General features: G+C 34.6%; 2 protein-coding genes across 17 annotated transcripts in view; one reads left to right on the forward strand and one right to left on the reverse strand.

The window, feature by feature from the left end:
• Positions 1-3248, reverse strand: part of LOC125670344 (E3 ubiquitin-protein ligase MIB2-like) — a 28083-nt gene extending 24835 nt beyond the window's left edge. Inside the window, exons 1-4 of one of the 2 annotated variants that reach the window (XM_048905462.2) lie at positions 2577-3248; positions 1976-2203; positions 1218-1389; positions 360-475 (exon numbers count right to left, since the gene is read on the reverse strand). In XM_048905462.2, the coding sequence (XP_048761419.2) occupies positions 360-475; positions 1218-1389; positions 1976-2198 (511 nt within the window). In that variant the 5' untranslated portion in view covers positions 2199-2203; positions 2577-3248. The remainder of the gene's footprint in view (positions 1-359; positions 476-1217; positions 1390-1975; positions 2204-2576) is intronic. The other variant, XM_048905454.2, reaches the window with a different exon arrangement.
• Positions 3249-3319: 71 nt separating this feature from the next.
• LOC125670357 (segment polarity protein dishevelled homolog DVL-3-like) overlaps positions 3320-27556 on the forward strand; it is a 34897-nt gene continuing 10660 nt past the window's right edge. For 6 of the 15 annotated variants that reach the window (XM_048905474.2, XM_048905481.2, XM_048905505.2 and 3 more), the window contains exons 1-5: positions 3325-3568; positions 9314-9383; positions 9680-9804; positions 20062-20141; positions 25443-25508. In XM_048905474.2, the coding sequence (XP_048761431.1) occupies positions 3408-3568; positions 9314-9383; positions 9680-9804; positions 20062-20141; positions 25443-25508 (502 nt within the window). In that variant the 5' untranslated portion in view covers positions 3325-3407. Of the gene's footprint in view, positions 3569-9313; positions 9384-9679; positions 9805-20061; positions 20142-25442; positions 25509-27556 lie in introns of all 15 variants that reach the window. The other 9 variants (XM_056140761.1, XM_056140756.1, XM_048905497.2 and 6 more) reach the window with 7 other exon arrangements.

Here is a 27556-nt window from a genome sequence, read left to right on the forward strand (position 1 = left end):
GTGACACGACTACCAAGGCACTCTGTACGGAGATAACAGTGGGTGACATGACTACCAAGGCACTCTGTACGGAGATAACAGTGGGTGACACGACTACCAAGGCACTCTGTACGGAGATAACAGTGGGTGACATGACTACCAAGGCACTCTGTACGGAGATAACAATGGGTGACATGACTACCAAGGCACTCTGTACGGAGATAACAATGGGTGACATGACTACCAAGGCACTCTGTACGGAGATAACAGTGGGTGACATGACTACCAAGGCACTCTGTACTGAGACAACAGTGGGTGACATGACTACCAAGCAACTTTGTACTGAGACCAACAGCGGGTGACATGTTTCCAGTACTTACCATCCTGATTTCCCCAGTCCCAGTCAGGTCCCCTGATGACCTTAGCACCAGCAAACATACCAAAGGACTGAACTTTGGTACTATTTTGACTGTCTTTCCTCTTTGGCATCTTTTCACTACAATCACATTTGGATCCAAATTCATATAATCAACAGAATATCAACGAATACATAACATTCAAACAATACAAAAATTGCATAACAATTTACAGGGTATACAATCATTTACGTCAATCTAACCGTACAGGCAAAATTCTGAACAAGTCACTGCATATTAACACTTCAAATTTTGTGTGAGGCAAGTCTTAGAGCAAAACATCCAAACTGGTAGCAGATTCACTGGTTTAGCCCCTACCCCTTCTTTATAACAAGAAAAACACTGTCATGACAGGTCACTACCAAGTGGTCTAATTTGCTGTCTCTGATAGCCATATGGCATAGATGTCAAGATTTCATACTTCTAATTCATATAGACAGATAGATATTTATTTATTCACCAATCAAGGGCCCTCAGGGGGCATATACAAATTAACAATTAAACATTATAACTACATAATATAATTTACACATGTGTACCATATACACATGTTAAGGGTTTCTACAGTGACATAGGTATTGAATTCTCATCACAATACTGATTGGAAAGGTACTGTACAATAAGTGTGCTATATGGGAAGTAAAGTAAAACAATATTATAAAATGTTGTCACAAACACAGAGGGTACCAGGGACGGTGCCTGAGCCAAGTTGATCAGACTGGCAGTCTTGTACCCTAAGTGTTCAAGACAGCTTATTTATAGTATACACAAAAATAAATACATGATACATATAAAATATAACAGTTTGGGAGGATTACTCACCCTCTAGAGGAAGCATTTTCTATTCTTAGAAAGGCATGTCCTGGGTCATGTTTGTCTGCCATGTAGCAGGCCGTACAGAGATCAAAGTCGTGACACTTGGTGCACTTCCACCTCATGCCCTGAATCCCTTGTTTTTTACAGGCATCACAAATTATGTTTTGATGCTTGACACCTATCAATAGCAACAAAATCTTGTACATCAAGAAATTACTCTAGCAATGATATTGCTACTGGAAATTCTACTGCTATTGATGATGAAACGGTTTAATCATGTTAATGATTTGTTAAAAATAACCAGGAATTTTTTTAAGGTCTTGATTTCAAGGGCCAGGGCCTTTACAATTAGGCAAAATAGCAACATTTGATTGAAATTGGGAAAAATGTTTCATACAAAGAAATAGGGAAAAATCCAATTCAGAGTGCTTTGAGGTATAATTGGGCTTCTTCTGACTTTCAATTTGGTCAAAGCTTACCTCATTCAAATAAGCAGTGGCCAAAAAATTAGGCTTACTTAAGAATTTTAAAGCAAAAATTGCAATCTGTGGGCCTGTGAAGAAGATTTGTAAACAATTAGGCTACTCTGCTTGATTTCTTTTCATTGTTTGGGAATTTCAAAGCAAAAATTGGGAAAAATTCCTGCTTTTCATCATTGGGAAAGGGGCCTTATTTCAGTCCCCTACAGACCCATAAAAATATCCCTGATAACATAATTTTAATTGAGGTTATTCATGTAAATGATACAGGTAGTATTTCAATACCTATTGGTGCATTGTCCAACACTCGAAGATCGTATGCCCCCTGATAGCCAACTCGATAATTTGTCCTTGATCCCGAGTCCCATTGCACTACAACAGTTTTATCTGGCGATGTAGAGCTCCCTGGCTTTCCAATTTCCACCACTGTTCCCACATGCCCCTCCCCATCATCCTGGTTCCCCCACTTCCAATCTGGGCCTCTTACAACTCTTAAACCCACCTCCATGTTACCTGTGAAACCATGGAAACATTTAGCATTGGGACGAAGTTGACAATCTTCATTAGAAATTTAGATAACTAATCAACTAGCAACAAATTGAGATTATTCAGATGGAGATTTCAGAGAACCCTAATCTCCATGAATTTGAAAACAAATTGTAGATTAGTATAAATATGTAGTAAAACTTTACCATATGATTACACGTTTATCTTGATCATCTTTAACTGAATAAGTTGTATACATTTCCCTAAGTAACAACGCGCTGATGGTAATATCTATATACTATTCCTGTTATCTTTAAAAATTCCAAACTCCATGAGTTTGGTTGAATATTGCATATAAATACTAAAAAAGAATGGCCCTCAACGTGCCAACTTTACTTACAATTTCACTCATAGGTCAATCTTTGTGAAAACACTGGCATGAAAAGTAAAAAAGTACAATCATACATGACAATTACCTGACTACTATAGTAATTTGTTAGTCTTATCATACAGAAAAGTTTTTAAGAGACAAAGTCTGATAATTTCCCATTATTGATATGGGGAAATGTACCGGAAGTAGATTTTCCTCACAGCAGCAAATAGTTAAATCAGTATCCATGAAATTTGATTATTTTAATTAAATGAAATTCATTTCACATATATTTCAAATTTTAAACGACCCCAAAATTATTCTTACATTACATTTTTGAAGGAAGGGAACATTTAAAATATATTTGTTTATCGAAGTTCACTTTACTTCACACACCCCCTTGTTAAACAAGATTACATTCTTTACTATTTAAGATCTATTTCAAAATGACACGTTCATGTAATGTGTGAAAATAAAATTGTTTGTTTATATGTAATCCCATTAAATTAACAGTTTAATGACAGACCAAGGAATTTAGTGTACAGGCCTATTTGTCATCGCACTTTAAAATGTGGCAAGAAGGGAAATTGTCGAAAATGACATTTAGATAAAATTTTAAGATTTCTTTATTAAACAACATATGCAATGATATTTTATTTGAATATCAATAAAACTATATTATAGATTTGTTAGATGCAATTTTTTTAATAGTAAAGACTGAATATTTCCGACTAGACGGTTTTCGGAAATGAGATTAATTTCCCTCCCTACTCTCTTAATTCAGATCAACGGGGCAGCCATCTTGGTTATAATTGTAAACAGTCATTGTGGTATCATCCATTGATTTCTCCTTCCTTCGGGATGGAAGAAACAAAAATTATATACTACATTGACGATGAAGATACTCCATATCTCATTAAGCTTCCAATACCAGCCGATAGAGTAACGTTAGGTGATTTCAAGAATGCTTTGAATCGACCGAATTATAAATTCTTTTTCAAAAGTGTGGATGATGATTTTGGGTGAGTTTTATTGTGGTGGTGCATGCAAGTTGTTGCGTAACGATTTATTTTGCATGAAGATGATGAAGTGACCATTTAAGCAGATACTTAAAACAATGTCAACTTAATCTTGAATTTAATACATATTGCATCTCGGTCACATGTGCACATGGATTGTTGATGAATGTGAACAATCTAAGTGGTTATATTATGAAAAAGGAAAGTGTTTGCAAATGTTTAAGGAGGGTCTTGAAGTTCATGACATCTAACAATCATACATGATATATACCTGTCTGAATTTGATTTTGAATTCTGCATATATCATAAAGCAGTGAAATGTCAATTGCATATATATATATATATGTGGTACCCAAAAATGCCCAGGATTTTTGGAAATGCCTCCTCTATATACAGAAATGTCCACAAATTATCTTGCAGAAACATGTTTAAGGATTATTACAAGTACTAGAGCATTACAATGCCATAATTTTATTAATAAATTCAGTTGAAAGTTTCTTTTCTCTTTCATCATAGATTTTTGTTCTTATTTACAGTGGGACCTTGGCTTTTGCATAAAAAAGTATTTCATCAGAGGATTAGATTTCTTTTGACATTTTTGAAATAAATTACTTTTTACGTCATTTTTGATTTAGGGGTTATTTTGGTAAATCCCTGGGTTATTGTTTTAGTAAATGTAATTTGTACTACTGTTTGTTAAATTTGCATAGCTGGAATATATTCTTTGGCAAACATCAACTTTTTTGTCATGGTTTTAGTGAAATGATACTGAAACTGATTTTAAAGAAAAAATATCTATTCTGGTTTGCCTCCTTGTAACAGTAAGACATTTCATATTGGGTGGAGGTACTTTTAGTTTACTAGTCTATTTCATGTACCTCCTCAAAGTCATGATTTACAAATTCTGAATCTATGCATGGAATCAAATCTCAGTGACCCAATATTTGTGTTGTACTGGTCAGACCATAATTCAGTATCAAATCAAATCTATTGTACTTGGTGACAACTTTGTGTTTATATCATTAATTTGCTGGTTGTAAAAAATGTATTACCATATGAGTGTGTTGAAAATGGAAACAAAGTTTGGAAATGAATGGAACTATGTAATTGTATCAAAGATGGGAAACAAAGTTTTAAATTTGTGTGCAGAATGGTATTTTTCAACCACTGATTTCAGAAATTCTAAAAATAACAGTCGTTATCATAATTATATTTAGACATCTGATTTGAATTAAATAAGTCATTCCTGTAGAAGCTGAATTTCATAAATATGGTAATCAGCATTTATAATTGAAATGGAAGCAATCTTTTAGAGCATTTAATTTACCAAATTACATTTTCCCTTTGTCATTTGTTTTGTTCTACTTTCATTTTGATGTGACCTTGATCCTTTAGGTTGGTGCAAGTGTATTGCAAAATGAAACATTTGGTCACACATATGTGACTATAGATCTAACTTTAAACTAATAGCACTGCAAATTAAAACCTCATATATGTTTGAATTAGGGGGGAATTAATATGAACTAGATTTAAATGTAGGTAACTACTCATAGAACTGTATATTATTAAGTTTTCTTAGTTTATGTCTAACTATTAAGTGTAACCTGCTGCTGGAGGAAATTTACTTGTCAACAAGTGAAGTAACTATTTGTATTAGACGAGTTGTTTCAAACTTATTCAGTATATCAAGCATTTGTAATCTGCTACTCCCCCAAATGAAACCATACCTCTTGTAAAAGCTGGTAACTGAAACAGAAGTTATTAACTTCATCTAAAAATTTGTTTACAAGAAAGGTATCACAGCAATTTGGATTTCAATTTATTTAAACAAATTGGAAGGAAATGATTGACTGATAGACAAAAAAGCAGACAGATAAATGGATACATAGACAAAGTGGAAAATTATAGTCACTCAGGTTTCACTAATATTGGATTTATTGACCTATTTTAGTGTGTGACAAATAGGGCTGTCACGGTTCAAAAAAAATTCAGGTCGGGTCGGTTCTAAATTTTTTACTTTGGGTTCGGGTATTTCGGTTCAGATCTATATAACTTTTAAAAATCTGATATACAGTTAAAATCAAAAACCTTTATTGTACTTTGTCACAATAATTACTCGGGGATGTGGACTTTAGGTTTAGACTCGACATCCATGGTACTAGAAACAGCATTATCACTTCTACTCGTTTCCATCCATGCTTTCAATGTTTTGTCATTGACGATGTTGATTCTGTGGCGTATTTTAAATGCTCTCATTATTTACAGTTTTGTCCACAATGCCATCATTTAACAATTGATCAAAATACCGCCACCTTTGAGGATTTTGTCGACATTTCGTTTCAACGCGTTTCTAATAATGATTCTATTTTAAAAACCAAACCCAAACGGAAAAATGAAACCAAATCCGACCCAAACAACACGACCCGCGGTTTTCGGTTATTTCGGGTACCCGTTGCAGCCCTAGTGACAAATTTACTTATGATGCTATTTTGCAAAATAATTTTTGATAAACTTCTATTTGGCTGCAATTTACTTAACTTTTGCTGCGTTTTGCAGCCAAGGAATGTTAACTCTCAGCAGAAACTTAAGGATTAGGCTTGTCAAATTGTTGTAATCTGACTGACTGAAAAGAACAATTCACCAAAATGGGAACAGATTTTTTTTTATGTAATGTCTTAATCGTTGCACTGGATTTACCATTTGATAAATAGAAAGATTCTCATGTTTATTATTTAAAGAGCCATTGCTAGCTGAACATTTTTATACCCCCTGCGAATGAAGTTCAGGGGAGTATATAGGAATCACTGTCCGTCCGTCCGTCTGTCTGTCTGTCTGTGCAGATTCGTGTCCGGTCCACAACTTCTTTGTTCTTTGACATAAGCATACCATATTTGGCACACAGGTGGATCACCATGAGACGATGTGTCGAGTACCTTCATGACCTCTATATAACATTGACCCTTGACCTCAAGGTCAAAATTAAAGGGTTTTTTTTACAATGGATTTGTGTCCGGGTAATAACTTCTTTGTTCTTTGATATAGGCATACCATATTTGACACATGAGTGTATCACCATGAGACGATGTGTCGGGTACCTTCATGACCTCCATATCACCTTGACCTCAAGGTCAAAATTAAAGGCTTTTACATTGGATTCGTGTCAGGGCCATGACTTCTTTGTTCTTTGACATAGGCATACCATATTTGACACATGAGTGTATCACCATGAGACGATGTGTCGGGTACCTTCATGACCTCTATATGACCTTGAACTTTGACCTCGAGGTCAAAATTGATTATAGGGTTTTGACATAGTCGTACCATAAGACATGGGTATATCACCATGAGACTATGTACATTCATGACCTCTTTATGACCTTGACCTTTGATCTCAAGGCCAAATTTATAGGTTTATACCATGGATTTGTGTTCGGACTATATCTTCCATTTTCTTCTACAAAGGCATACCATATTTTTACACTCAGTAAAGAGGTAATTTATACCTATTAACAACACCCTTTAGGAGATTGGGGTAAGCGGGGGGTATTCTTAGTGAGCATTGCTCACAGTACCTCTTGTGTTAAATAGTCTATTTGCAACTTTGCTTCTGTTCATGTTGTTTATATCCTGTTGTTTTACCTCCCACTTAATGTAGTTCCACCCTCTTGTGATGTCATAAGATTTTGCTAAGTCAATGATTTAATAAGATATATGCATGACAGGAAGTTAAGTTTTGTTGGAGTCTTTTTTAAAAGTTATTGTAAAAAGTCTTGTTAACCATAAAATATTTAAAAAGTCTTTAAGTTATATATGAATAAACAATTATACATTTGTATGTTTCAAAATTTTGAATCCAAGGGTAATAACTCTGTTTTCATTAAATCTTTTATCAAGTCTATTATGCTAAAGATTCCCTTTATTTTTCATAAACATTTTGTTCATTTTTTAAAAGAAACAGTTTCATTAAATTGTTTTGAATACTTCTATATCATTTTAACCACTTTTTGTGAAATTTTGCTCATGCTGTTTAAGGAAAATTGCAATTTTCTAATGTTGATAACAGGTTTATGTTTGCTAGTTGATAAAATATTCATTAATACCACAACATACTTATTTATCATTTTTGTTTGTTAAGTACTAAGATATATCATTTGATGGATCAACAATCAAATGTAAGATTGAACCTATAATTCTAGAAGGGTGGAGTTACCTTAAGGATTTTTTACTCGTGTAGAGACATCAATAGCATTTAGGCGAAGTGCCACAAGTATTACTCCATGCATTATATTTACAGCCGCATGATTTTTTCTTTAAAATCATGGTTTGTGGGTAGCATAGTGGTCCATGTTGTTGCTTCTCATTGCAGTGATCCAGATCTCAGGATCAGCAGTGGTTGTATGTGAGAGGGTAATGTGGTCGCCCACTCGGACACATTACTTTCCTCGGGGAATTTTAGCTTCCTCCCACATCAATGACTCCTTCATGCCATATTTCAGCTGACGAGAAGCGTATCATAAGTTGTAAAACTTGTTTGTTAATTATAATATATAATTATTGTAGATAAATATAAATTTAAAAAAAAACCCACTCTTTATCATGCCAACACCTATCTTGACATGGGAACTACTTTTATAAGGTCACATTCAAAAGACCTGGGATTTTCACTCCCAATGCTGGGCACTTATGTTAAACATTGTAGGTTTGATGTTGCGTCTGTATCGAGAATTGAACCCGGTCCTCTCGGTTGCGAAATAAGCATCCTAACATTAGGCTACCACAACTAGTCTCGACAGCGTTATTATTAAACACATTGATAATTACTTACCATCCTGTAACAGAAATAGTCATTGACTTTATGTGACACGTTACCAAACTCTTTCTGGCAATAGTTAGATAAGTCGCATTCAGGAGAATCTGGTTAAACAAGACTAAGGCCAATTCAACTTAATTGATAGATTATCCTCCCCGCCCGCCCCTCAAAAATCAGCCTGCCCAAAAAAAAAATCATTTTGCGAAACTTGCGATTTTCGAAAAAAAATTCATGTCTGACTCCGGTATTTACACTTCTTATTTACATTTCCAATATAGCAATGTGAAAAGCCACGTGAAGAAAATACATGTTGATATGGTTTTCTTAATTTCTCATGTTCTTAAGAGCGTATAAAAAAGAAGGGATTAATGTTCTTCATATCTTGAAGAAGTTTATTATCTTTCTGTGTTTGAAGAAATTAAAGCTCAACCTGGAATTAGTCTATGAAATAAGCATAGATTGATATCCATCTAGCATTGACAAAAACTTGTTTGTCATTAATATTTTTCTCAGAAAATAGAAATTAAAAAATAAAATCCTCCCACCCACCCCATACTTTTTGCTGACCCTGGATGATAATCTACAAATTAAGTTGAATTGGTCTAACATTCAATGAATAAAGGCCTTCCAGAAATCAGAAGACGATCTTACACATGTTACATGTACATGTATTAGAACTAATTTTTTTTTGTGTACATCAGTTATAACAACTAATCTGATCATAAAATTGAAGCACTGTTTTTGGTTTTTTTTTATGGTGGTTCAGATTCCGTAATGTATGCTGTATCATTCATTAAATGTATATAGTTTTTGATAGTTTTTAAAATGCTAGAATCTCATTATGAATTTTTGTCTAACACATAGTATTGTTCAATTAATTTTGTTAAATAATTTTTTAAATTGATGATATACACTGTGCTGTTTCTTATACATTTCAGGGTTGTAAAGGAAGAAATAATTGATGATGAAGCTAGGTTACCGTGTTTCAATGGACGTGTTGTGTCTTGGGTAAGGATTTTGTTAAACATTTGTTGTTGATCATGTCATAAAAAATCTGTTATATTCAGCCAAGAGAAATATCTCAAGCTGACAGATGAGTAACACTTAAGGTTATGTAATAGGATGTGTGCTAATAACATTTTAAAATTTCCAAGACATGTTTTATGGGAAGCTAAAGGGCTTATTGTCATGATGTTGAAGAGAGCTATAAATTTTGATGAAAATTTCAGCAAGGCTGTAGTGGGTTGGATATATAGATACTGATGTGGAAATCAGTTGATGTAATGGAATTATTGATATTATAGTTGGTGCCCGCGGAGAACAGCACATCTGATACTCAATCACAGTGTACGGATTCTGGTACGGGTGATGTTCACGTTCCACCAGAGAGAGTTGGAGGCATAGGAGACAGCAGACCTCCATCATTTCAGTAAGTGCAATCAGTAAATCCAAGAAAGATAACTCCTCTGATCTTCTGTAATCTGATGATGTGTATAAAAATATCGATTTTCATGTATTTGCATGTACTCGAGTTATAGTTAACATAATCTATATGTTGTTCAAGACTGAAAATAATATTTGCAGTGCACAAAGTCATTTGCCAAAATTGCGAAACATTTGTTAGTTTAATATATATAATTTCTTTAAGCTGTTTGTTGCATTATTTACAGATATTTCACATTCTATTCATTAAGACTAATTGAATTTATACTGATATTAATTTGACACCGATGTTTTGCACTTCACTCAATCGGGCCCCACCAGCTGGCGAGTGACCTATGGTATTCGCTGTCTGTCCGTGCGTCAGTCCGCACTTACTACTGCATGCAATAACTTAAGTTTCCTGGGGAAGATTTACATAAATTTTATACATAATATTTGGATTAGGTAGACGAAAGCCTCTTTCATTTTCAGATTTATCGTCTTTGTCTTTACAGGGACTTAGAATTTAAAAATTTTCTAGTGGCATAACTTGAGATTACATGGGAAGATTTTTGTAGAATTGAAAGGTAATGTTTGGATTCTGTCAGTACTTTCGAAAAATGTAAGGTTCCTAGGGAAGATTTTCTTAAATTTAATAACTAAAATAATACTTGGATTAGACAGAGAAAGATCTCTTTGATTTTCAGATTTATTGTTACAGTAGGACTATTTTTGACCTGTCAGTTTTGTAGTTACAACCAATTTATAATTGTAAACCAATATCTCCCTGCACTCATTGAGACTAATTAATTTTCCACTGATATCTGACCTGCATACATCAAGACCAACTAGTTCTAATTGTAACGGGGACCGTTACAGATGTTCCCCAAACCTCCCCCAATTAAAAAGTGATGTCCTTGTGAATCTATAGCAAAAAATCATTTTATTTTAGCCTTTAATTACATGTAGTACGTTCAATATGGTCATTTCAGTACCAAAAAATGAAAGAAAGTGTTTCACGCGCATACACGCGCACGCGTGCATACACGCGAACGCGTGTATGATTCCGAATTTTTGTTGATGTCGTTCAACAGGCATGTGTATCATATACCCACAGTGTGAATTTCATAACGTTTCCACCAAATATAAGGAAGTTATAGCGATTTTAAAATCGTCCAATCAGAATTCAGCACACGTGCATGCATGTGCTGAGCAGTAATTCTAACCACAGCAATTTGTAAGGAGTACCAAGACACATCTAAACCATTAATATCAATACAATTTGACGAAAAACAAAAACGTTATCGTCCTTTAAAAATTGAACATTTAAAAAACGTTGCACGCGCATGCGCGTGTGCGTTAGCATTTTTTTGCTACACCAATATATAGATACACATATTGTCTACGTATGCTGTGAATATCATCTCATTCGCTTCTTAGATAAGATGGTTACAAACGTTTTAGTATTATCCAATCAAAATGAAGTGCATGCGCGTGCAAATTGGTAATTTTGACCATGCAAATCAGTTAAGGGTCTCAATATCTACCTATGATATGAATTTCAAGCCATTTCAATGAACAACAAAAAAGTTAGACTGATTCCAGAGTTACTGTACAAATTTCGTAGTGCACGCGCATGCGTGCGCGTGCTGACAAAATAACTATTATTTTTCATATGTACAAATGATATACTATCATCCTATTTAGGTTTTATATCGCTTCCTTCAATATTCTGATTTTCCATTTTTTGTACCAAAATTGGAATGGACGTGCGTGCGCGTGCATGCACGTGCAGACAAAATGACTATCACTATGCACATCTACAAACGCTATACTATCATCCTGGAAAGTTTCATATTGATCCCTTTTGTAGTTTCTGAGAACACTACCGGACAAAAAAGTACCGGAGAAAAAGAATAATAATAATAATAACTAGACACGATCTCGTTGCGAGCAACGAGTAGGTCTTCCGTCCGATTTGTTGATGCACTCGGAGTTAAAAAAAAAAAAGAAAAGACAAATGAGTCCCAATTTAGTTTCCGACTTTAAGACACTTTAGATCTAATCAATTTTTCATATCATAAGCTTCTGAAGCAAAGTTGCGGTGAAATTCGTTTGAAATTCGACTCTCCAGGCGAGCCATAAGGCCCTCGGGCCTATTTCTTGATGTCATTTGTTAGCCCTCTATAGACTCAACAACTTTAGTTCTATATGTCTTTACAAAATATTTACCTGTAAAAAGTTATTGAGATCGACCGATATGGACAAAAAATCGACTCTACAGGCGAGCCATTAGGACCATAGGCCTATTTCTTGATATCAATCGATAGATCTCGATAAACTGAACAACTTTTGTTCAATATGTCCTTACAAAATATTTACCAGTTACAAGTTTTTGAAATCGACTGATATCGACAAAAATCGACTCTACAGGCGAGCCATGAGGCCCACAGACCCATTTTTTGATATTGATCGATAGGTTATGACACATTGAACAACTTTTGTTCAATAATGCTTTTCAAAAAATATGTCGTTTTAAAGATATGAGGTGTCAAATATTTACGATTTTGGCCCTTAAAATCTCTAATTACGTAACATATGACCTACTTTTTGATTTGATAAGATCAAGCTCGTTGAGATGAACATTTCCGTTTCTACAACTTATTATAAAATATTAATAGTTTCTGAGATATTCTCAAAAACATTTGGACCCTTCTGAACCCCTAATTTAAAGGGCCAGCCCGTTTTGCTTGATATCGTAAGAAAGGCCTTGTCATTTTAAACATTTTTTGCTCAACAAGTATTTAGAAATTCTTTACCGTTCTCGAGTTATCTCTACAAGAAATATTTAGGGGCCAAACTGTAGCTCCCTAACGGGGCCACATAGGGAAAAAACGAAAGGTACATATTGTTTAGATTATCATTCTGAACAACTTTTGTTGAATAATGATTTTCAAAATATTTGTCGTTTTCAAGATATGAGGCGTCAATTATTTATGATTTTGGCCCTTAAAATCCCTTATTACGTAACATATGACCTACTTTTTGATTTGATAAGAACAAGCTCGTTTAGATGAACATTTCCGCTTCAATGACTTATTACAAAATATTAATAGTTTCTGAGATATTCTCATAAACCTTTGGACCCTTCTGGGCCCCTAATTTAAAGGGTCAGCCCCTTTTGCTTGATATCGTAAGAAAGGTCATGACATTTCAAACATTTTTTGTTCAACAAGTATTTAGAAATTCTTTACCGTTCTCGAGTTATTTCTAGAAGTAATTTTTAGGGGCCAAACTGTAGCTCCCTAACGGGGCCACATAGGGTAAAAACGAAATATGCATATTGTTCAGATCATCATTCTGAACAACTTTTGTTCTTTATTGCTTTTCAAAATATTTGTCGTTTTCGAGATACAAGGGGTAAAAAATTTATGGTTTTGGCCCTTAAAATCCCTTATTACGTAACATATGACCTAAATTGTTATCTGAATAGATTTGGATAGTTGAGATGAACATTTTTTGTTGTTTGACTTATACCAAAATATTAACGATTTTTGAGATATTTGATCTAGACTTTGAGCCCTTCTAGATCCCTAATTGAAGGGGCTAGCCCCTAAATCTTGATATTTTCGAAAAGATCTCGTAAATGTGCACAACTTTTGTTCTACATGTCTTAACAAAATATTTGCAAGAAAAAAGATATTGGAGATCAAAGGTGAAAAATCGCCGAAATCGGCGAAAAATTTTGTCATCTATTTTTTCAGGTCCAGGCGAGCGTTTAGGCAAATTGTCTCCGGTAAAATCGAATCCCCCACAAATCTTCTAAAATGTTTACTCTATCTTGTGTAGAAATTTCAAGACTCTAGCTTCAAAACTAACGGAGGAGATGTGTGGACAACAAGGCCCTTCAAAAAGTCACTAAAAGAGAGATAACTCCTGACCGGAAGTGACGTCAAGCACGAAATTTTGCAAGCAAAGTCTCGTCACCAAAAGACATCTTTCCTGAAAATTTCGTGAAAATCGATCGAGAAATGGCTGAGAAAAACGCGTGTACTACCAAGGAAAATAATAATAATAATAATAATGAAGAAGAAGAACGCGAACAATAATAGTAAGGTCTTCCGCAGGAGACGGAAGACCTTAATAACTAGAAACTCATTACTAGTAATGAGTAGGTCTTCCGTTAGACCACTTCCGGTAAAGAGCTTTCTGTTCCTACGAAAACCATTTAAATATATCAGAAAATAAGCCTTAACAATGAATGAGAAATGTATTATCGAACCTTTTACTCATTTCTCGTAACTTCCGGTGATGACCGGAAGTACTTTTATGATGCGTTTTCCTATAAATGACAGCGACTCTTTACTGTCAATATTCCCTGAAAATTTCACGTCTCTATCTCAAAGAGTTCTCAACAAAAAGAAGGAGACTAAAGAAAGAAAAAGTAGTAGGTTACTACCTACCGGAAGTCAATTTTGAAAAACAAAATTATCAAAACTTTAGAAGTTGATACTTTTATTATGACATGTGAAAATCATATGAAAGACTTCAAATATAAGCAAGATTTATGGGGACAAAGAGATAAAAAGTAAAAAGGTATTTTATCAAGAAACCGGAAGTAGTTGTTTTGACTACCAACGGAGTCAATATTCTTTTGACACTTTCAAAGAGAGTTAATAAACTAGTATAGGTTTCAATTTAAAAGAAAAAATTTGAAATTTGCGATTCTTTCAATCACTTCCGGTGACGACAGGAAGTGACGGTCGACATGTTCAAACCTCTACTGCACGACTGCAAACGGAGATTTATAATTTCTGAATAATTGATGAAGGTATATTTTACCTTTTCCAAGAAAATTGCTGGACAAAATTCCTTTTGAGAAACTGAAAATCGGCCATATTTTCCGACCGGAAGTGAATTTTGTGAAAAGAAAAATAGTTATAGCAAGGTCCTTTCATAAGACATTATTCCTGAAAATTTCAAGAAAATCTATCCACCATCTCTCAGAAATCACTGGAAGAAATCGGATAATCGACATTTTTCAAATACTTCCGGTATAGACCGGAAGTGACGGACAAAAAAATTGAATGTATGTGTACAATGGACTAATGTTAGTTGATCAACTCTACAAGTTTCAAACGTGTATCTATATTCATTATTGAGAAACTGAAAAAACAAGGTTTGAATATGTCCACCCCATATCTCACGACCGGAAGTGAATTTTACAAAAATATTTAAATTTACTCTACACATTTATAGTGTCTATAACATATGTAAAATTCAAATCATTAACTTGTTTTATGACCGAGATTTATGGCACTGAAAAATGAGAGAATGAACAGGCTTTCTTTGATATAACCGGAAGTTGGAGTTTCAACTTCCGGTGGGGTCAATAGTTTTTGAGAATTAGAACGAGACCTAATAAACCGATATAGGTTTCATTTTCAAAGAAAAAAGTTTTAAATTTATGATTTATTAATCACTTCCGGTGACGACCGGAAGTGACGGCCGACATTCTTACCCCCCTACTACACGCCTACAAAGTGAGATCTATTAAATCTGAAAATTTGGTGACTCTATCTTTTACCGTTTCTGAGAAAAACGCTTGACAACGAAAACAGCTCATAAGCCGTATTTGCCGACCGGAAGTAAATTTTACAAAAATATTTGACGTTACTCTAGACATTTATAGTGACTATAATATATGTAAAACTCAACTCATTAACTAGTTTCATGACCGAGATTTATGGCACTGAAAAATGACAGAATGAATAGTCTTTCTTTGATATAACCGGAAGTTGGAGATTCAACTTCCGGTGGGGTCAACATTTTTTGAGATTTAGAACGAGATATAGTAAACCAAAGTAGGTTTCAATTTAAAAGAAAAAAGTTTGAAATTAATGATTTATTTAATCACTTCCGGTGACGACCGGAAGTGACGGCGACAAAAAATATTACGTGCATGCACCATAGAGAATATAGATCTATCATCCCTGAAAGTTTCATTCGATTATCTTTAGTGGTTTTCAAGTTTACCCCCGGACAAAGTTTCTTTCAAAAACCGGAAAATCGGACGTATCTGACGAACGGAAGTGAATTTTGAAAAAATGAAAAAAATGCCTCAAGGTACCATCGTTCCCTATAAATTGTGAAAGTTTCAGGAAAATCCATCCAACGGTCTCGGAGACGAAAGGGAAAAAAAAAATAATGATAATAATAATAATAATAATAAACAGTAGAATCACTAGAAGGTCTTCCGTTGGAAACGGAAGACCTTAATAAGAAACAGAGTAAAAACAATATGTTCCCAAACTTTGTTTGGGGAACATAATTAACATTGCACCTTAGTGAGGAAAAATAGAACCTAACAAATTTGATTGGAAATAATCTAGAAGATCTGGTGACAAATTAGGTCATGGCTCTATTTGGATTATTCTTGTAGCACTGACCATGAAACTCGCCGTATACCACATTGATGTACAATTGAACTCTGGCTCTTACAAGTTTGAGCTCATTAAACTCACAGTGGACCACATTGATGTTCGATTTAACTTTGGCTCTCACATGTCTGATCTCATCAAACTCACCTAACACCACATTGATGTACTATTTAACTTGGGCTCTCACAAGTTTGATCTCATCGAACTCGCCTTACATCACATTGATGTACAATTTATCTCACATGTTCGAGTTCATCAAACTCAGATTCTAACAAGTCTGATCTCATCGAACTTGCCTAACACCACATTGATGTACAATATAACTCGGATTCTCACATGTTTGAGCTCATCAAACTCGCCTTATGCCACATTGATGTTAGGGCTGAAATGATTCACCGAAATATCGATACTCTTTAATATAAACACTTGATTCAATGTTCGATTCATTGTCTCGATTTTCGGTTTGATATATTTAATACAAATGGGTTCAGTAAAATACATCAGTCTCGGCCTGTACTTATTATATTTACCTTTATGAGGGACATAATAGCGTTGAATAAAGTTCAGAATGTTGTTTGCCTTGAGTTTGACAAAAATAATAATGAACTTTATTAGTTTAAACTACAGAGCCAACAGGTATCTTGCTGTTATGGCAGTTTGGAAACATTTTGCTTTTAAAATTAAGATTTTGATTCTTGGTAATTATTGGTTTCTTCTGTAAATTGTATCGTATTGAAAATATTGAATCATGGCATAAACATTGCAATATGTATCATATCGCAAAGGGGGCGTATCGTTTCAGTCCTAATTGATGTACAATTTAACTCGGAATCTCACTAGTTTGAGCTCACCAAACTCGTCTTACACCACATTGATGTACAATTTAACTTTGGCTCTCACATATTTGAGCTCATTATCCACTCGCGCAACTAGTTGTGAGGGGGATATAGCCTCGCTGCTGTATGTGTGGGTATGTCTGTTACAGCATGTGGGCAAAATTTAAAGAGAACCCTTGCACTAAAGATTATCACACTTCGCATTCTTCTCTGGCATTGTAAGAGGACGAACCCTATTTATTTTCAAGTAAATTGGTGGAACATTCTTTAAAATATTGTGTCATATCAACAATTTAACACTGAAATTTTATGTACGAGTTTTAAACAATACGTACTTCTGGATAAAGTGAAAGTAAAATTAGAATAGTTTGTGAATGGGGAGGGAGGGTTAAGTATTGAACTATTATGAATCCTGGTATATTGACAGCTAGCTGCAATAATGTAGCCCTATCCAATTTTTTTTTAATTCTGACTTGTTCGGGATAGGGCTACAATTCCATAGGATCTCCGTAATGGTGCAAAATAATTTTATGAATAACCGATAATAAACTCTGTGTATTAGTCCCAAATGTTGTTTACACCAAAAGGAGTACCAACTATGTGCTCAGGCATGTCTAATAAAGGTGTTTTTCATTAAATATAATGTACAGCATGCAAAATTCTTCGTCTACTCCGCCATACTTGTTATCTCGTAGGTGGATCTAATGAAAAACCTAAATTGACAATCAGCGCGAAAATGTAGTTACTCGAGCCACTTCGACAAAGAAAGGAAAATCATATTGTTGCAGAAAGAATTTACACTCTGCTGTTCGGTTTTGAACTTGATATTAAATTCAAACCTTTTCAATACCGACGAAATAGCATTCGCCTCCATACTTGTCCATTGATGTAAATACTACCTTATATGGCATATGCAAATGACTTGACAATCGGAAGTTGAAACTTCAGTACATCAAACATGGCGCACAAATATGAATTGAGAAATTGGAATTTATCGAAATTGTTGAAAACGGTAGAATAGAGCCTCACAAATCTTAAGTTGCAGGTTGTAAATTTATATATTGACTAAGAAACATAGAATATCATTTTATTTACGTAAAAGCGCAAATGTTGCGCGGGAGTGATTGTTGCGGGAGTGAATCACTCCCGCATTTTCACCATTACGGAGATCCTAAGGAGTTGTAGCCCTCTCCCTAAAAAAAAAAAAAAAAAATCAGAGAGGGCTACATTATTGCAGCTAATTGACAGCGTGCACGAATTCAGGTAATTTGATGAGCTAACTTTGTGTTGAACTTTGTATGTTGCTACTTTATTGAACGTTGGCGTGCACAAATCTTGAGATGTTGTGTATGAATTTAAAGTGTCATTCGTCAGCGATCATTATCATTCGTGTCAGTTAGCAATATAGAATTGATCGGTGAGGCATTGGGAAGTACGTATTTCTTGAAAATAAAAAAGATTTTTGACAAGCTTCAGCGATCTCTCATCACTGGGATATCTTTGTTGAGTTTGAAAAAAAAAATATTGTTGCTTTTGTGGGAATCGTCAGATTTTATGCTTTTAGCATGTAACTGCAAGTCGGGTAAATGAATTACCAAACTGTAGAGCATACATGATGTGGTTTTGCTAGGAATAAGGGGAACTGTCCAAGCACATATGCATGTTATGCATCCCCACCCAACCTCCCCCACCCCCCAAGGAAGATGTTATGCACCTGTCAGTTGATATACCTACTGTTGTCCACTAATTATATTTTGGAACCTTTCCTTGATAAACCCCCCCCCCCCAAACTCTTCCACTGAGAAAGAGATCGGGGTGGGGGTGACGATAGAGCAGTAAGGGGCAGGGATGGGATAAAGGAAAGTTTTCTGAATTGTATCAAAGTAGTTTCTAAATGATGAATACTTTTATATTTACTCTCATCAGAAACATGTATCGGCTAATCCGTTTTGATTTTCTAAAAAAGAATTTTGCCTCGTTCCTTATTTATGCCTAAATAATGTATATGTTCAAAGCATTTCCTGTCGCAAGGGGATGCTCCGCTTAGCGGTGCTCTTGTTAAACTCACCTTACACCACATTGATGTAAAATTTAACTCGCCTCTCGCATGTTTGAGCTCATTAAAAATTGTCATTGATGTACAGTTTAACTAGGACTCTCACATGTCTGAGCTCATCAAACTCGCCTTACATGATATTGATGTATAATTTAACTTGGCCTTTTGCATTCTTTGGGAAACTGTATAACCACCTTGAAGTTATGTTATTGATTTCCATTGTATCAGTCTCTGATACTAGCCCACACACTGGACTACAGATTTCTGATATTTAGACCTGTGACATTCTAGTCTAGCCTGTAACTGTGACACGTACTAATGTTGACACACACTAGCCTACAGATTTCTGATATTTAGACCTGTGACATTCTAGTCTAGCCTGTAACTGTGACACATACTAATGTTGACATACACTGGTCTACAGATTTCTGATATTTAGACCTGTGACATTCTAGTCTAGCCTGTAACTGTGACACGTACTAATGTTGATACACACTGGCTTACAGATTTCTGATATTTAGACTGTATAAACCTGTGACATTCTAGTCTAGCCTGTAACTGTGACATGTACTAATGTTGACATACACTGGACTACAGATTTCAGATATTTAGACCTGTGACATTCTAGTCTAGCCTGTAGCTGTGACACGTACTAATGTTGATACACACTGGCCTACAGATTTCTGATATTTAGACCTGTGACATTCTAGTCTAGCCTGTAACTGTGACACGTACTAATGTTGACATACACTGGCCTACAGATTTCTGATATTTAGACCGTATAAACCTGTGACATTCTAGTCTAGCCTGTAACTGTGACATGTACTAATGTTGACTTATTTTTAATACTCAGAATTGTGGTTATGTATTTATTTGCAATGCATTCATAGGCTTAGAATGTATATTTTATTTTGATATTTTTTTTCTTGCAGTGCAAATGCATCTGTGGCTAGTCGAGATCAGACCTGTGATACCTGCACGGAAACCGATTCGGTCCTAAGTTCTCGCCGTGGTAAGTCAATCATACGTCTAACCTTTTATATGTAGTTTTGTATTTATGCACTGCATGTTTTGAGTTTCATTTATCATTTATATTTGTACTAGTATGTAGAATTAGATTGTTTGAGTACTGATGCACTGTTTTATAATATTTTTAAATTTACAAATTTTAAAGGTTTTAAAACAACTCATAAGGACACACATTCCATGGCAGGACTCGCTACCGAAATTTGGCAACTTTTTTTTTTCTTGGAGACTTTAACATGTTTAAAATCAAAGTATAAAAGTCATTCATTTCCCATTGTTGTTACTTTCTATTCTAAATAGACAGGAAAAATAATTTAGTGGATGTTGCCTAATGTTATGAATTTGTTTGGAACTGTTTAAATGTAGCCTGGGATTGTATTATAGTTTGTATAGACCTTTCTGTTGAAAGGTTCTTCATTGTGTTGAAAAAGGGGAGGGATAAAATAGAGTATTACCATACAACAGAGACTTTGTGTGTTTTTCAAAAAAGGAGAGGGATAAATTACAAAAATACAATGTAAAGTTTTTTGGTACAATAGTGATTTTGGGGGGTGGGGGGTGTGTGTGTGGGAGGGGGTGTAATATGCCCTTTATTAAATGCCTGGTGATGTGGAGGATAGGATGTAATTCGAGTGTATGTAGACGGTTTTAACAAATAAAAAAAAAGAAAGAATGTGAATCTTAAGCATGCAGACAAGAAATCTGTAACATCAGCCAGCTTTTATTGTGGGTTAAAAAATGCATTAGATTTAATAGTCTCAATATATGAAAGATACCGATTATATAATACCAGGCATTTGAATCTTTATGTTGTCTGTGTCCCGGGAAGACATATGGAGAATATTTGACCCATTAGTGTAACTGTTTACTTGTCTATTACAATGTTGCTCTTCACAACACAGACCTCAAGTGTCTGAAGTGTGAATGTAGTCAATAGTGAACTCAGTATCAACATTGTGCAGAAAACCCCTGACAGCCACCAAGATCCTAGTGCTGTTTCTAAAAAGAAAAACACACAAATTGAAAACAATGTTTCATCTGCTAATGGATTGCAAATTTATGTATGTGGTGGAGTCCATTACAGGGGGCCTTTCAGAATATCTACTTGAACATTTTGAATATAAATGAGGTAAATGGAAGGAGTTATTAGTCATTTTTCGAACAGCTTGAGATGGTTACAAACAATAACTCTGACAGCAAGATAAACATCATAACAGACTCCTAATCCCTCCGAAATCTGACTGTACAAAAGTAAATAAATGCAAAACAATGATTGAACTTTCAATTGTCATTGCTATAGAAAATGCGTGAGAAACCCAGCTTCTAATCTACTGTTAATCATTAAATATTTACAGTGTGATATGATCTCTAGGTATTAAATCTTCAGAGGGATTTTCACCAAAATTAAATTTGGATTTTTTACTTACTCCCCGTTAAGATAAGATGCCTTCATCTGCCATTAAATTCCGGAGGTTTTGATCCAGCTGTCTTAAATTTTCTGGATTGTTTTATCTTTTATGTATTCATTCAAGCCAAGAATCTGAAAATTAAACTTCTAAAATCAAATTTCATACTCGTGTGATTGACATGATGCTCACACTCGAGATAAGCTGCACTCATTCAAACACATCATTATTGACCCCTTCTTCTTAGCTTGCTTGGACAAATCTTTTCTGAATGGCCCATTTTGAAAAAAATCTTGCATGGGTGATGTATCCATGGATTCACACACAGTTTTCTTCTGTTGCCTCTGGCCTGTATTTTCTGGATGAATAATTACCAGATTATAGTTTTTGCAGCAGGTCGTCAAGACCTGTAACTTCTCTGTTGGAATTTGATACATCTGGGGAGTCACATAACCCTTCATAATTTGGATGTCAGGGCTTTCAACAAATTTAAAAGTAGGAGGCTGAAATGAAAAAGTAGAAGGCGATCCAATGCTTGGCGCCCTTACGGCCGGGGGTCTGGGCTCCGGGGTAAATGACGCAAAATCCTGCATTCTGGCGGTTTCCTGGCACTTAAATGCAGCTTTGAAATAGTCATTTTTTTGCCTGAAATTTTTACTTTTGCCATGAATTTATTGTTTCATATGTGAAATTTTCTGTTCATGCAAAGACTTAAAAAATTCAACATTGCAAAGTACTAATTTTGATGCAAAATGAAAAATAAAGTGCATCAAGATAACTACATGTAATTATTTTTTGCAATGTTGTATCAATTAATTTTTAAGTGTCTTTGCTTAAACAGAAACTTTCACTTTTATTTCTACATTTGTACTGAAAGTTTATAAGACTGAATTGTTTTGTAAGAAAGTTTCTACATGCAGAAAGTATTGTTGAAATGAACTAAACTGCATGTTTTGCTCACCCCAATATTTTTTTTAATAAAACCCAAACAATCTTTATTACAAATTAATAAGTAACATTTAAATGACCTATGATTTTATTTTTCCACAAATTCAAGTTAACAGCTACAGATTTGTTGGTAACATAGCGAATTTGTGCTGAAAAATTCTACTTTCGTTTTTATTTAATACCACATGGGCATTTGCAAATTAAAAAGAATAGCAAGTCTGAAATCTTTCCTGATTAAATTCTGTTTTCGCTTTAAAATTGTTGATTGATATTATACTCGTGTCACTTTCACTTTTGGCCTTTTTAAAGCTGAAACTGAACAGGGTATTTGTTCTCTTCATTCCGTCAACATCATTGATTTTTACGTTCAGGACTTGTTGTTATCTTTCGGAACTTCTCGTCTGTGTTGTCACGAATTGGGTAAATCCGAGGCTTTCCGTCTATTGCAATTGACGTATTATTTTCTACACCAACAGACGACCAATAAGGTGCCGGTATTTACCTGAACTAAATTTAGCGCAAGTAAACACGTTTTTACATCCTGGTTGATACGGCCGCAATTTCTGAGTCTACTTAAAAGTTTGGAAGATGTTTAAAGTTTTATAAAAGTTTTTTTCATTGGTCATACATTTTTGTCACTAAAGTAGCCGGGACCTAATGTTACTATAGGCGGCGGAAATCCGCCGGCTACCGTCTACTTTTGAAAGCCCTGGGATGTGGCATCTGACCAAAGGTGTATATCTTCCAGATGAGTAGGCAATTTGTAGGATGTCCATTACTTCTAAAGGCCTTTACGCCTACTTTTCTTCTATTTTTGGCCAGTCTGTTTAGATCATGCCATTTATTGGTCAGTAATGATCACGTCTATATAGTTCTGATTCCCATTAATGCCAGGTAATGTCTTTAGGGGAAGGGGGGGGTGTGAGTTGGAAGTACCTTGCTTCATTGATAGAGTTCATATTGGGAAATCTCCTGACATTAATCTTACATTCATACGACAACTTCTCCTGACAGCTATTTAATCCTGCTGGGTGAAGCTCTGCTGTCTTTTTACAACTTTTGTTCAGAAGTAGCCTTCTTTCAACCTGATGAGTTAACATATCATGTCACAGAACTAATCCAGAAATGTGGAAAGATTAACAAGGAGAGAGATAATGCAGATCTTTGTGTTACAAGCTTGCATCCAATGTCATCTGTAAATGGTTCAGTGGATGTCATTGGTATGAACAATGAATTGTCGTATACAAGATTTAGAGACAAAAACAAAAAACAAGTCCAAACTAAAATTTTATCTCGTAGGAGAAGAATTATAAAAATGGTTTGCAGCCACAGCAAAATTAAAGTACAGACAAGTATTAAACAAGATAGTTTAACAGACTAAGGAGATGCTTTGAACCATCCTCTCTTCATTTTGAGGCATGAAGAAGAGTATATCAGGGGTCCATTGATTGAGAGCTGGAGTACCAGGGCCAAGATTGGTGTGTGATGGCGTGCTGGCAGATAGACTCTTTGAAGTGAAGAGATTTGATAACTGTCAAAAGGATATAAAATTTTAGCCGTCTGTTCTCGTGCTCGATTCTCCAGACAGATTGGTGTTACATGGACAGTCTTGTCATGTTACCGGAATTCTGAAAAGTCCTTTGATGACAGAAATGGCACTTGGTTCTGAAAAGACATTGGACTATTTGAAAATTCCAGGCTTAAAAATTCTAACACTTCTCTATGAATATGTCATAAAAGAATTGTTTGATTAAATTTAAAATCAGGATTCATGTCTTTAATGTTAGGCATTAAGCACAGGTGTATAATCATCACTGGGCTGCAAATGGTGGCCCTATTGTGGGGACTTCAGAACTATCCACCTATTGTTGTTTTACCAAAATTAAATATCAGGTGTGATTTCAAAAATGTTCAATAAGGTCACATGGGTGTTATTTATCAACAAGACCCAGACAGGTCTCTGTTGGCTTAGGAATGGAGTGGATGGACCTTTATAAAGCAAAGGTACAATTTACTTGTTTCCAAACGATTGCATATCTGTTCATCTCGGGAGAAAACTTTAAACCCTGAAGAAAGTAATGTTGTCTTACATGTCATCGTGGTGCAGTTATAAAGAGAGAGTTGTGTACTACTAATTTTGTTGATTGAAGTGTGAAGAAAAGAGTTGCAGATACTATCAAGTGAGAATTTAAACTTGTGTGCACGAATCCAGCACGTTTATTTCTTGAGTGGAGACTGAATAGTACAGGCTTAGTCCCTGTTGTAAAGGATGGAGCCCTATCTGTTAATGAACACTGTGTGTGGGCTCTAACTACTGTTGGACTTCCCGATCTGTTAATGAAAATGAACACTTTGTGTTGGTTCTGACTACTGTGTTGGACTTCCCTATATGGCTTGGTTTGTTGTCTCTTGCTCTAGAATTGATGATGACAGGAACAGTGAGAAGACTAATCTTTTGAAAACAGGTACAACTTTTAACTGGCCGTTTCCATTTTCACAAATTCAAACAAATGCCTAGTAGATTCACAGTCATGACGTAAATTTCATGCATTTTGAATATTTATACCTGCAGGGATAATGTTGAAGGTTGTTAGTGAATTATGTTCAAGTGAATTTTGAAAGGTTGATGATTCAATAACAATCTTTTGGGTGCTTGAAACAGAATGTAAACATGGCAGTAATAAAATAAAAACGTTTAGGATACCACCACCCCCATCACGAATGACTTTCCTCCCTTCAGTGACATTGTGTTTCAATTACATTTTGGAGTCATGTTAGGGGAAAATCAATCCAGGAGATGTTACTAAATTTATACAATAAAAATAGAAAGAAAGAAAAACATAGGTGTGTGTGAATTTATTAACACAACCCTTAGGCGGGTGTATTTATAGATTTGATCTGGTAGACTTTAGCTGATGTTTTTGTTTCAATAGATGGACGATCTAGACAAAGCTATAGCCACTATAGAAACCATCACCGCCTTAACAATGAGTCTAACGGTAAGCTTTGTGTGGCATCGAAGAAAATCCACTGTGTCTGCACCTAACCCTCATCATCCCATTAACACGCTTTAAATCCCTGCTGCATTCATTAGGACATGCATACTGCTTACAAAAGAGGTCTTCATCTGTGGACAAAAATTCTTATTCAAAGCCGTTGTTTAAATTCTATATTTACTTAACTGTTGAGTATTTTTGAGTTAATTTGGAGGCATTTCTTGCCATCATACATTGGATGGATTCTATGTTTAATGTGAACATTAAAGAAATTATCACTGATATTAAATTTTCATGTCGCATTTCTTACACCTTTAAATCTGTTTACATAATGCTAATTCTCGATGAAATCAAATTTATTTAATTTTTTTTCCCCTTGGAATTTTTTCATTTACTTGGTTAAATTGTTATGGTGTGAAGTAAATTTTGTAGTACATGCAGGGGGCTCATTGTAATTGCCTTAACTTGTGGGCGAAGAGATTACTTATCTATCCACAACTAGAATTAAATAACAAGATTGAAAACCATATAACGATATATTGCAATGTCTAACTTTGAGTATTGCAATATATTGGAGATACAAAAACCATTCAATTAATGTGAAAGTAAGCTTTTCAGAAGTTGATAAATGCTGAATAGTTCAATGGACTCAATCCACTTTAATATATTTTCTTAATTTCTAATGAAAAAATAAGACACTAATAAAATAATAAGACTTGACTTAAGTGAAACAATAAAACAAAAACTAGACTAATTTGAGTTTTTTCCATAAACTGGTGATGAAGTTTATATGATTTTATTTTGTAATTAGAGTATAATTACATAGAACTCAATGTGCTATTGCGTTTCTGCTTTCAAAATGAAGTAACTGGGAAGTAGATTTCTGACACCCGGCATGTAGCATGGCTAAAATTGTCAATATGATGAGTGATAACTAAGCTAATTGTCAACAATTTCTGGATTACTACTGAAATTAAAAAAACCCCACCCAAAATAGAATTGAATTACAATGTTAATGAAGTTTCAGACACAGGTATATGCTCATTAAGTTTCTGACAAGTCTAATCTTCATGTAAACACTATTCATTAGCTTTATTTGGATAATTTCACATGTTCTGTGTTTCAGCTTGCCAGAATGGTTCTGATATTCACTTAATTTTATTGGTTGTTAAAGTACACCTCACCTCCTTCAGTCCCTTTAATAACTAGTGCTTATGTAACGCACTCCGTCAATAAAGAACTGGGTGCCATAGTGAAAATTTTCTTCCCCGGAAATTTCAACTGGAAATAGTACTATTTAATTGCTGTATAAAATGTATAGTGTCCCACCTTGTTTTCAGGTGGTTAAAAAAATATATAATTTTTTGTTGCTATTTAGTATTGATGCAGTTACAAAAATGACATAACTAGATACAGGTATTTTTTGAAAATACAATTTCTGCAAAACTATTTTACTTCATTTCTTTTAATTTTTTTTTTTTGGGGGGGGGGGGGGGGAGCAAAAAGGCTGTGTCTTACGAGACACTGTTAACAATAACCCATCTAAAGTGACAGTGTCAATGAAATATGTGGAAATGTGTCCGATTACACCTGCACCTGGATATTAACATGTTTTGACTGCTGGCTGTATATTTTTTAAAGAAATTTTGGGAAATGGTCCATCTGTTTTCAACTGATATATTACAGTAAATTTATTAGACATTGGAATCATTTTAAATTTCTGATGTTTGATAGGGAATATTAAAAAAAATCATTTTTTGTTGCTATTTAGTATTGATGCAGTTACAAAAATGACATAACTAGATACATGTATTTTTTGAAAAACAATTTCTGCAAAACTATTTTACTTCATTTCTTTTAATTTTTTAGGGGGGGGGGGGAGGGGGGCAAAAAGGCTGTGTCTTACCAGACACTGTTAACAATAACCTATCTAAAGTGACAGTGTCAAATTTATTAGACATTGGAATCATTTTAAATTTCTGATGTTTGATAGGGAATATATTCAAATTGGTAATGTACCAATTATAGTCTGATATTTTGTATGCGCTGTG

Source organism: Ostrea edulis, chromosome 1 (assembly GCF_947568905.1).
Source record: "Ostrea edulis chromosome 1, xbOstEdul1.1, whole genome shotgun sequence".
In the NCBI taxonomy this organism is placed as follows: Eukaryota; Metazoa; Mollusca; class Bivalvia; order Ostreida; family Ostreidae; genus Ostrea; species Ostrea edulis.